Below are 12358 nucleotides of genomic sequence, written 5' to 3'. Positions count from 1 at the left end.
ATACATACTCATGCACACAAAAAGAAGAAAAAAAATCATCCTCCCCTGCAACTTTCCACACCAATCTCTGTAACTTCTGAAACTCACAATACAATATTACATGGAGGCACTTTTTTAATAACTTTTCCCTGTAGAAACTCAGGATTATGTGCTACAGCGTTTCAGATATGGTATCAGTGCATTCCCAGAAGTCCTGATTTTTCACAGTAGGTTTGGACTGCCTCCCAGCTATACAACTGCTTTAATCAAAAGTATAGAATAATATCATCCAGATTCTTATCTGTTTAGTGGTTATCTTACTTTATGAAATCATTTAATTATTGTTGTTGTGTGAAAACCCTCTTCCTCCGAAATATTCTCTTTGCTTAGTATTAATTTGGAATTGAAAAATTTCTATGAAGCCCACAGAATACTACGTTGACTAATTCTCCAAATTAACTGAACCATCTGTACTTTTAAGTTGAAACTGACCAAAAGGAAAATGTATAAAAGATAAATCTGTTTAAATCTCTGCTCAGCTCTAGTGCCTCATAATCGAGCAACCACAAGCCTCCCTTTCACTTCAGAGTGCAAAATTAGTTGTTAGCATCTACTGATCCGGGCAGAGCCCCAGATTTTATTTGATGCAAAGTACTGACAGTGGTGGATAGTTTCACACAGAGCCTGAGCCTGTTTTAGGATTTAAGACAGCTCTCTGTTCCTGACTGTTAACGGCTGTTAAATTAACTGTGCAAACGTTTGTCAGGCTTTGATATCAATACTTCAGCGACGTATTGTCAGTTTAACACACATTTAGAGTTAGTTTCAGTAGTGATCCCACTGATCGAGGTGGCAGACTGATGGCTTTGGATGGAAAATGCACTACGTTGTTTCGCTTATAATTGTACAGAGAAAACAGAAGAGTGTTTATCCATGATCCTGTGTGTGATAAATAATACTTATTCAATGCTATCTATATTGTCTGGTATATTTTGAGCAAACAGCAGGATTTTCATACATGCCTACATTACCAATGAGGAGTTGGTCGTTCCCTCAATACCCAGTAGGCTATGTTTATTCATTACCTGTAGAAGTAACTTAGTGTAGTCTGGGTTAGCATTATCACTGCTACTGGTTGCCATTTCTCACCAGAATATGTCATGCTAGAAGGTTTGGAAATGCAAAAATTGAGTGCCACAGACAAATTTAGCCATTTACAGTAATATTACTGGTTTCTAGCAAGTTACTTTTCTTCTACTGACAATGTTGGTATATAAACCAGGATGATATTGTGGCAAAGGTACCCCCTACTGCAGGCATACCTGCAATTGTTTGCAAATGGTAAACCTGTCTGTAGTGACCAGCAAATATCAAGACCCTGAAACTGAAGCAGCTAAATGGAATTCGGCCATCATTAGCTTTATCATTTACGCATGTGATTTTCCTCCATTGACATGTCAAAATGTCACCGCCACTGACAATGCCAATACTGCCTAACTTCATCAGTTCAATTAAATACTCACATTCACTTTACGTGGTCAGCCAGGGACATTTTGAAAACAGTTCAGTGAAACAGATGCACTTCATGCTTCACAATCTTTGGTGTAGCTTGAACATGCAGAAAGGAGGAATTTTACAGTAGCTTTAAGGAACCACATATATGGAACATCCTGCTTTAAAGTACATTAGAGCGTTATCTATAATTAATTCATTAATAACACATCTGAGGACACTGGAAATCTTGTTTTATTTTAAGCCTCCAATTCCTTATCCTTATCATTACTTCCCTTGGGTATTATACGTTAGCTTTTTATTCAATTTGGCAATATGAAATTATTGTAATGAAGAATGTGTTGCTCAAGTCCCTTATGGATCCACAGTATGTTTCACGGTTGTTTTCCATCCAGCCTCTTCCTGTGTCTGTCTCAGACTGTCGCAGTGAGTGTGTGTGGGAGGGGGAAGCAAGTTTTCCATAGCCAAAGCACAGCCTTTAGCTCATAGTGCAGCTACATGGGTGACTGTATATCCGCTACCCCAATTAAGGGTGTTAATGTATGAGAGTGTGTATGTTGATAGAGTGTGAATGTGTGTGTGTGTGTGTGTGTGTGTGTGTGTGTGTGTGTGTGTGTGTGTGTGTGTGTGTGTGTGAGTGCTAATACAGTAGTGAGGACCTTGTGCATAGTCTTAACATGAACAAACATAAGAGCAATGCCACACCCCCCACACACACGCAGACAAATGGTCTTACACAGAATAAAACAAACTCTATCCAACCATTTTTGCAAAGCTGTCTCTTGCTTAATTGTAGTCGCTGGTAATAGCTGCACGGCCTCTCTAAGAGGCTTTGTCATGGGAAATAAAACACAGCAGAGTGAGAGTAAACTTCCTGCCTCCATGGGAAGCAGCTGTTGCCATGGTAAAGCTAATTTGAAAGGCCTGTTTGGGAAAGGCAAAACAATAACCTGCTTTGACAAACAGTATGTGTTTGTACGGACTGTACACATGAGATAATAAATGGATACACACTAATAGATGATTATCAGGCACAGACAGAGACACCTAACCTATCAGCATACATCGCTGTGTGTGGTGGCTGACGTTCCGCTTTCTAATATTTTTGATATCTCCGCCTGGTTTAACATCTCATCAGAGGATAAGCTCTGAAACTGTTAGAGACACTGGCTACTAAATCACCACTGTCCTATTTTCTTAGCTTGTAATAGATAGTCGTTAATATCATTACCCTAAAAAAACAGTCTGCTCCCCCACTGTAAATTAATCCTACAGTAGGATTAAGCGCAAACAAACACATTCACTCGACCACATGAAGCCAACCACACCTAAGCATGCATGTTTGTACACATATGTGCGTAAAATCACAAATAATTACTGAAGACGAACATTCACACATGCTCATGCAGCTTAGAATAATCATGCAGCTGTCTCGAAAATGGTCCTCATGTTACTTCTTGATACGCATTGGTGCAAGCCTAAATAGACAATAACATCTTGTGTGTGTGTGTGTGTGTGTGTGTGTGTGTGTGTGTGTGTGTGTGTGTGTGTGTGTGTGTGTGTGTGTGTGTGTGTGTGTGTGTGTGTGTGTGTGTGTAAGACTGTGCATATGTCCAGCTATGCACATGTCCAGCCTTCGCTTGGCTCCATGCTTCTTGATGGATGCCTCCTTTGGCTGCAAGTTAAAAGCAAGACGACTACCAAGTCCAGTGTTTTATTATGCATTCACTTACTGTAGGCTTCAGCTGCTACTGGTTGACTTGCTGGCCGGCTCAATGGTTTGAAGTGCGGGTAAGGCTGGCTGAGCCAAAAGAACAACGTTTTTTTGCCGTTCTGTCTTTCTTTCCTTCATGTATTATTTATGTGTTTGCCTTTGAAGCTTTAAACACAAAATTTGGACTTCCAAGCCAGCGATACGTCATCACAGCGCTCCTTTCCCATATACAAGCTGATATATTGAAAGCCAGTGATACACAGTGTTGTTCTTCCGTTGCTAAAATAAACATAAATACACAGGTATGTGTAATATTGCAGTAGCGCGTGCAAAAACACACATTGTGTCTGTGTTTATTCCACAAATAAAAGTGATTCCATTGATGAGCTAAGTGGTAGAGATGGAAAGTTATTTTGTCTTCCACAACACTGTGATGGGGCTAAAGGAAACATCAATGAATGTGCAATGACTGTCTCCTCCACGCTTTCATTCCCTTCTGTGTGTGTTTGATTGTGAGAGGTGATTGTTATAAGTAAGCAATCTGTTTTACAGACAAGTAAATTTACTTTTTAAGAGAATGTGCTTTCATGGATCAAAAAGGCAAAGACAACATGCATTAAATATCTGTGAGTTGTTAGATGATGTTATGATGCGATGGTGAATTAGAAGTCTGCATGAGTTTACTGCAAAGCCAAAAGCCTGTTTGTACGATGAAACATTCATGAAATATACGCATTCAATGAATCATTTAATCCCTCTAATCTCAGTGTCATCTCACATTATCTTTCAGATCTCACCTGGGTTGCCATGACGAGCGAGGAGTGTCCTGTGCCGCTGGGGAGCATTTCCTCAGCAGTGCCAGGGCAGAATGAGGAATATTGCTTGGCGCAGGCTGATGACATCATTGAGGAAGTGGGTCCAGGTGACGATGTCAGTATCGGCAGTGACCTAAGCGCTATTGTGGTGCCTTTCCCAGAGCTGGCGCCTGTGGTCTTCTTCTGCCTCAAGCAGACCACCTGTCCTCGCAACTGGTGCATCCGTATGGTTTCCAGCCCATATCCTTTCATTTACTGGTGGAAGTGCCCCCTTGAACGTGAAAGTTCAACTGAAATCATAGATAGTCGTCCTTTTATTCAGCCAAAAATAACACCAACATGTTTCTTAAATGTATTTATTTTTATTATTAAAAGTGTGCAATTGACAGCAGCTGGCAGGCTAAGTTCCAGTAGCACCAATGGGACAACTAAAATGCGCATTTTTCCCTTTTGGTTTAAGATTTTCTTTTCTTGGACTTAGTTTGACTTTATCCCTTAATCTTCATCATTCTCTAAACCTAATAATTGATTTATTATTTTGTTTTGTTTGTTTTTTGTATTATTACCTTTACACTATTATATCAGCAACGTCTTTAGACTTAACATTGGACATATTCTTGAGCAACATACATGTTAAACTTCATCTTTCCCCCTCTTCTTCAAATCACTCCCATCATTCTTTCCCTCTCCTGTTCATTGAAACACCTTTCATGCAGCATTCAGTCCATCTCACTTCTCCACCTTCTCTTTTCATCTCCTTATGTAACACTGGTGCTCTCCTCCCCTTTATATCCAGTCCCTCCTTATTTAGAGTCTTTTTCTGCTTATCCGTCATCCACTTTTACAGAGTTACATTTGTCTTCTTTGTGAATTTATTTTGTAAATGTATCTTCTGTGTCTGTTCTTTTGATACATTTTCATCCATCTTGAGTCTGACATCACCAACCCCCCACCATCCACCCTCACTCCTTTATCTTGTGGATTTGCTACCACGGTACAGCAGACATCCCAGAATCTTCTCAAAGTAAGTGTGTTTGACATCCTTATACAGCCACGACTGCTGTGATCAGCATTGGATGGCTTGAACAATGTGTGTGTGTGTGTGTGTGTGTGTGTGTGTGTGTGTGTGTGTGTGTGTGTGTGTGTGTGTGTGTGTGTGTGTGTGTGTGTGTGTGTGTGTGTGTGTGTGTGTGTGTGTGTGTGTGTGTGTGTGTGTGTGTGTGGTTTTAGCCCAGAACAAGCAGTTGTCTGTTTGCTGGCTACACTGACAGTGGCGATGGGACTAAGGAGGATCCTTTCACATTAGGGACAGACAAGACCACACTGGGCTGCTTGCCGTACTGCTGCAGGAATGTGTGTGAGTGTGTGTGTACATCTAAGTGAAATATGACTATGGCCCTATTTACTCCCGCTAGTCTGAGTGCAGGGCTCTAAGGATTGTAATGTCAGTAAGACCTTTTGCTTGGTCAGTCGGTCAGTTCAAATCACCCCAAACATGACTCATCATTGTCATGTGTGAAGAACAGCAGAGCCTTTAGGGACAGATGTCTTCCCAACTTTCCAGCATGGCGTTAACATCTATCTAGCCTATTTCTGACCAACCCCCCGTACATCTGTTCTCACCAGAAAACATATTGCAACTATGCTTTCAAAGCTTGGCATGTGTGTTATTACTCAAGTGTGTGTCAAGTGTCTGGCTACTGCTCAAAGGGGATGTGTATATGTATGTGAATATTGACACACCGATGATGGCTTATAGCTGAAATGCATTAGTTTGTCCGCAGTATATAAGAAGACTTATCTGAGAGCCAGTATTTTGTTTGTGTATATTTGCAAAACATGACAACAACAAAAAGCTGATGAACACCTTTATGCCAGGAACTAATGAACCATTGTAAGCTATAATAATACAACACATTGTTTATCCAAAGTAGATGGTGCCAGATAGGCAAGGCAAGGCAAGGCAGTTTTATTTATATAGCGCATTTCATACACAGTGGCAACTCAATGTGCTTTACATAAAAGAAACATTTAACAGAAAAAATTGAAAAAACATGGAATTTGAGAAATAAAAATAAAACCCAATCATCCAACACATACATACCCCCCCCCCCCCACACACACACACACACACACACACACACACACTAATAATAAAAACAAAGTACAGAAACATAGAAAGAGAGAATAAAATACTATAATATTGAGTATTAAAAATAAGATTGCAGCATAAAATAATGATTTGCTTTAAAATCATTAAAAGGACATAGAGTGCAAATGAAAGATTAAAATTTAAAGTGCTTTGAAAGAGCTCAATCATAAGCAGAGGAGAAAAGAAGTGTTTTTAACCTGGATTTAAAAATATTCACAGTTGGGGCTGATTTCAGTTCTGCCGGTAGTTTGTTCCAGTTGTGTGCAGCATAACAGCTAAAAGCTGCTTCACCATGTTTAGTCTGAACTCTGGGCTCCACTATCTGACCTGAGTCAGTAGATCTCAGAGCTCTACTGGGTTTATATTCTACTAAAATGTCATTCATGTATTCTGGACCTAGACCATTCAGTGATTTGTAGACCAGTAGCATAACTTTAAAATCTATTCTATAGCTGACTGGGAGCCAGTGTAAAGACTTTAGAACTGGAGTAATGTGCTCTGATCTCTTTGTTCTGGTTAAAACTCGAGCTGCAGCGTTCTGAATGAGCTGCAGTTGTTTAATGCTTTTTTGTGGGAGTCCAGTCAGAAGACCATTACAGTAGTCGAGTCTACTGGAGATGAAAGCATGAATCAACTTCTCCTGGTCTGTTTGAGACATAAAACCCTTCACTCTGGATATGTTCTTAAGCTGATAGAAGGCTGTTTTGGTGATTGATTTGATATGACTGCTGAAGGTCAGATCTGAGTCTATCAGCACGCCAAGGTTTCGGACTTGGTCGCTAGTTTTTAGAGAGAGTGACTCGAGATGTTTACTGACAGCAATCCTCTTCTCTTTATTGCCAAAAACAATTACCTCAGTTTTGTCCTGATTTAATTGAAGGAAATTTTGGTTCATCCAATTTGTTACTTGCTCTAAACAGTGACACAATGACTGTATTGGACTGTAGTCATCCGGGGACAGTGCTAGGTATATCTGCGTGTCATCTGCATAACTGTGATAGTCTACATTAGAGTTCTGCAGAATTTGACCCAAAGGCAGCATATATAGACTGAACAGAAGGGGTCCAAGAACTGACCCCTGAGGAACTCCACATGTCATAGCAACTCGATCGGATTCATAACTTCCAATGGTCACAAAATAACTCCGCTCCTCCAAGTAGGACCTGAACCATTCTAGGACTGTTCCGCTGAGTCCTGCCCAAGTTTCCAACCTGTTCAACAGTATACTGTGATCCACAGTGTCAAACGCAGCACTGAGATCCAACAGGACCAGAACTGACACCTTGCCTGAGTCAGTGTTTAACCTTAGGTCATTTAAAACTCTAATAAGAGCTGTTTCTGTACTGTGATGAGGTCGGAAGCCTGATTGAAATTTGTCAAAAAGGCCACTGGAGTTCAAGAAATTGCTGAGTTGATTAAAAAACACTTTCTCAATGATCTTGGCTATAAAAGGAAGATTTGAGATAGGTCTGTAGTTGGCTAACATGGAAGCATCCAGCGTTCTCTTTTTTAAGAGTGGCTTAATGGCAGCTACTTTAAGGGGTTTAGGAAACGTGCCTGATTGAAGTGAGCTATTTATTATTTGTCGCAAATCTGTTTGGACAGAGTTCACAATAGTTTTAAAAAAGTCTGATGGCATTTTGTCAAGACAGCATGTTGATGGTTTTAGATGCTGAACTGTTTCCTCTATGGTTTTTTGGTCAACTTTTTTAAATTCTGACATCGCAGTTGAGTTATTCCTGGGAGGTCTTAGGGATTGCGTCTTTTTATTGTTTTGTTGATTTGTGTTGATATTTAACCTTATGGACTGGATTTTTTCACTGAAAAAGCAAGCAAATTCATTGCATTTATCTGTGGAAAGGAGTTCTGGAGCTATCTGTTTAGGGGGGTTTGTAAGCTTATCAACCATAGCAAACAGAGTGCGAGTGTTGTTGATGTTCTTATTAATAATTTCAGAAATGTGTCGCTGTCTAGCTTTGAGTAACTCATAGTTAAAATTACAAAGACTTTGTTTGTAGAGGTCAAGGTGAATTTGAAGTTTAGTTTTTCTCCACTTACGCTCTGCTTTCCTGCATTCTGTTTTCAAAGCCTTTACCATCATAGTGTTCCTCCACAGTGTTTTCTGTCTGATCAAGGTCGTCTTAGTTTTAATTTTAATAGGTGCAACAGCATCCATGACATTTGAAATTTTCCAGTTAAAATTATCCAGGAGTTCATCAACTGATAGACAGAGTGTTTCTCCTAAGGACTTAAGCTTCCTAAAGTTGGCAGGGAAATCTTCTTCGGTGGATTACTCTCTCCTATAACTGCCTGACTCATTGATAAACGTATATCACTTTGTTTGCATTCATTCTAACTTTTTCAAGCTTTGACTTACCAGCACAATAAGCATTTTAAAAGATAGGTAAGTCTGTCCTAAAATAATAGTTGTGTTCCCAAATGACCATTAATATGTCTACTTAGTTAAACAAGCCGATATCTTTCAACGGTATGTTACGTTAGTGCCAAACTCCCTGTTTTTGTTAAGTCCTTCTACTGCAGCTGAAACACGCTGCATAAAGAGACACAAACACAAAAAGGGAAATGTTTACTAAAAAGACTAACTGTTGAAAATATCCACATAATAAGTGTTATATAAGTTCTGAAGCCTCATACTTGCTTCAGATAAACTTTTAAATACTTTTTCCCCCCTCAAAACAAGGATGGCAGATTTTGTCGCCCATTACTCACATTGAAAGTGGATTATTAAGGGATCTTTAAATCTCCCGCATGAACAGGAAGACTGCTCTCAGAAAGTAAAACGTATTTCAGGTTTCATGTGGGCATCAGACTGTTAAGACAGACTTGAAGAAATTGTGAATCTGTCCTTTAAAGTACCATGAGTGACTAAATAGATGGAGTGAGGATTTAGGAAATTAAATACTAATTTGCCTTCACATACAAGCACAAGTAAGTGTATTATTTGGCTAACTTTTTTTAAAATTTAGTCTGCAACTTGTTTTTTAAAAGATACTATTTAAAAATGTTTTGATTAACACTGAGCCTCATGGCTACTAACAGGCCAATACATCAGCCTTTGGCTGCCGATCAACAAAAAAGGATGTGGACCTGGGCTGACTGGTCCACTTCAGGGATGATGCTTATCATTCAGTGTCCGTCACACTCTCCTGTGAACCATCTCTGTACTCTCCTCCTGCTGTTTGCCTTCAGGTCAGCTAATATTACATAAGACCTGCCGTCTTGAACCAAAATCAAAAATAACAACCTGTGACTATGGCATATTCCCGAATATTGCCACAAAGAAAGATTTTTCTGAAAAAAGTTAATGAGGTATTGAGACAAAAGTCTGTGAAATGCCTTGTAAATTACGAGATTGACTTTTTATTCATCCCTTGCATTTATAGTGAGCCGTGAGGGGAGACTAATACCATGGTAATGTTTGTATACAGACAAACAAATGGATTGCTAGAAAATGAGACTGAATGAATCTATGCAGTCAGAAAGATAAAACTGGACAGCGAGACTGTGTTTGCCTTTCAGACTCTGTGTTTGATGTTTGGAGGAAAAGAGTTTTCAGGAGGATTTTACACTGCTTGCTAATGGCTGAGCTCTGCTACTCTCAGTTGGCCCCATGCCACAGGGTAAAAACATGCCGATGCATACATGCACGCACGCGCACACACACACAGGAACACACACACACTTTAAATCGTATTTCACATCGCCTGAGCTTCTATTGCAGCAAATTGGTTGCTAGACACCCATGGTAGCTGAAACCCAAAGCAAGTTAAAACACAGTGACACACCTCTGTCTATATGTGTGTGTGTGTGTGTGTGTATGTGTATGAAGTGAGTCTGTGAAGGGTGAAAAATATTGAATGTGCGTGTGGTGTTTCACGGGAAGGTTGGTATTGCTGTAGTTTAGGTGATTTTCCTCTGCTAGTGAGGCAAAAAAACACACATTTCCATCATCATGGTGGTTAGTGATGTGTTAGTTTTGCCTGCTGTGACTGCATTAGTATAGACAGTTTTGAAGCTTGCCGAAGCATATGTGTGTGTATGTGTGTGTGTGATGGCAGTATATTCACAAGCTTTATGCCCTTATTTGTGCAGGAATAACACTGTGTGTGTGTGTGTGTGTGTGTGTGTGTGTGTGTGTGTGTGTGTGTGTGTGTGTGCGTATGTGTGTGTGTGTGTGTGTGTGTGTGTGTGTGTGTGTGTGTGTGTGTGTGTGTGTGTGTGTGTGTAGGACTTAAACTGGAGCAAGAGTTTGGCATTTCATGTTTGTTGCAGTGGAACAACAATTTGTACCTGTTTGTGTGTCTGTGTGCATTGATCGTACAAAAGTAGACAGTGCTGTGTATTTACAGTAGATATGTTGGATTGTTTATGTACTGACCAAATATAAAGCTGTGTATGTGAAGAGGGGCAATAAGTGCTTATTTCACCAGATCAATAATTCTGTCCACCACTCTGTAGCTGTGAGACACACACACACACACACACACACACAGATGCTCTCCCACGCTTGCCTGCAGCAGAGCACCTGGAGCACCTCTCTACAGTGCACCCCACACACTTCTTGTCCCTCTCTCTATTGTTCTTGCTCTTCAAAGTGCACACTCGCGCGCTATACCATGCAATTTACAGTAGCACAATCCTTCTCTCTCATAGTCTTCATACTCTTTTACCTCATTCACATGGTTCACATATGCTGGTACTGATATTTGATATCATGTAAGGTTTATTACGAAGAAAAACACAAATGTGCTTAACTGTATTATATACTCTGTCATGACAGTCATTTATATACTGTTATGATTGTATATTGGATGTCTATATTAAACATAGACAAAGATGTCGAACTTGAGGTGACCATATGTAAAATTCTCCCTGCTAGTCAAAAGCTAGGCTCAGGCTCAGGCTTCAACCTGCTCTTGAAAATGTACCTAAACTTCCTAATCAAACTGATGTCAGACTGCTCACGTGTGACCACAAACCATCATCCGCTCCATAGTCTCTGTTGTTAAACTTGTTCCACAGGTTGTTCGTGTTTTCCACTGGCATATTTCACATAAGAATTGGGCTTAAACATGTCTTGATGTATTTGAGAGATTTCCATTTTGAGTAAAGAAGGTTCCTACTACTACTGTTTGTTTATGTAGCCTCCCGAAGTAGCTGGAATTGGGCCGAGATGCAGCCTCTGGAAGGTAGCCAATCAGAACAGAGTGGAGTCACTGGGAGAGAGGTCTTAAAGTGACAGGAGATAAAATGGCCTGTTTCAGACAGAGGCTGAACTGAGGTTACTTTGCGAGGCAGCTGGATTCACGAGATTAGGACATCACAGTGTCACTTCAGGTTACACGCTCATGTCTGCACCACTGGTGGTTTAGAACAATCAGTATCACAAATCCAGCTGCCTAACAGGGTAAGTCGGTGATAGACGGTAATAGACAGATGGTTCATCCAATCACCTGCCAAGTATTTTTTGAATCTGCCTGGCCTTTTCCAAACAGTTTCCGAGGACCTCTCAGATGATTCTGTGTAACAAACCATCTGGCACGGCAGCTTAGAAATTATTTATATACAGAGTCTTTATAAGATAAATGATAAGGTAAGAAAGGAGTTTTTTGAACTGTCAATCATGCTGAGATAGCCTAATGGAGGCCTGGAATAAAAGTATAGACCTGGACATGTGCATGATACACCCCTTTTACATCTGATCTGCAGATTGATATTTCAAAAAAGGTTCTTCCCTCTGCTCTGCCAGTCCTTATACCAATTTAGAGAAACTGCTACGGCTGTCACTTAACTCCTGCTGAGACTGATAGCAGATCAGATGTGTGCCCTGATACAGTTCCGCTCACCTGTGAATGAATTCCTTACAGTGCACTGAAGGGCACAGATTTGTTCACTATACAGACATATGCATGCACACACTCACTCATATATGTATACACACAGGCAGTGGCATATTCATATCTAAATATGTCGGTTGCTCTTCACCCTTCTCAAAGTTAAATCTTACCTTTTTGAAGAACTTATGTGTTAATTTCAGTTGCTTTTAATTAACTCACTTCATCAGCATCTGCACCTAACAGGTGTCACCTGGTCAGTCTATGGAGAGATGAGACTATAATTCTGTGTGCACAGTGGACCACATATCATTCAGCCAGTCTGTTGCAT

The 12358-nt window shown here is 40.1% G+C and overlaps 1 protein-coding gene across 1 annotated transcript in view; it reads left to right on the top strand.

Annotated features, from left to right (window-relative positions):
* The first annotated feature begins 4012 nt into the window (after positions 1-4012).
* The window catches only part of LOC133999391 (voltage-dependent T-type calcium channel subunit alpha-1I-like), a 116891-nt gene continuing 108545 nt past the window's right edge, over positions 4013-12358 (top strand). Inside the window, exon 1 of the mRNA XM_062438616.1 lies at positions 4013-4260. Coding sequence (XP_062294600.1) covers positions 4013-4260 — 248 coding nt within the window. The remainder of the gene's footprint in view (positions 4261-12358) is intronic.

Source organism: Scomber scombrus, chromosome 18, assembly GCF_963691925.1.
Source record: "Scomber scombrus chromosome 18, fScoSco1.1, whole genome shotgun sequence".
In the NCBI taxonomy this organism is placed as follows: domain Eukaryota; kingdom Metazoa; phylum Chordata; class Actinopteri; order Scombriformes; family Scombridae; genus Scomber; species Scomber scombrus.
The sequence above is the reverse complement of the archived record's forward strand: the minus strand, read 5'-3'. Positions and strand labels throughout refer to the sequence as shown.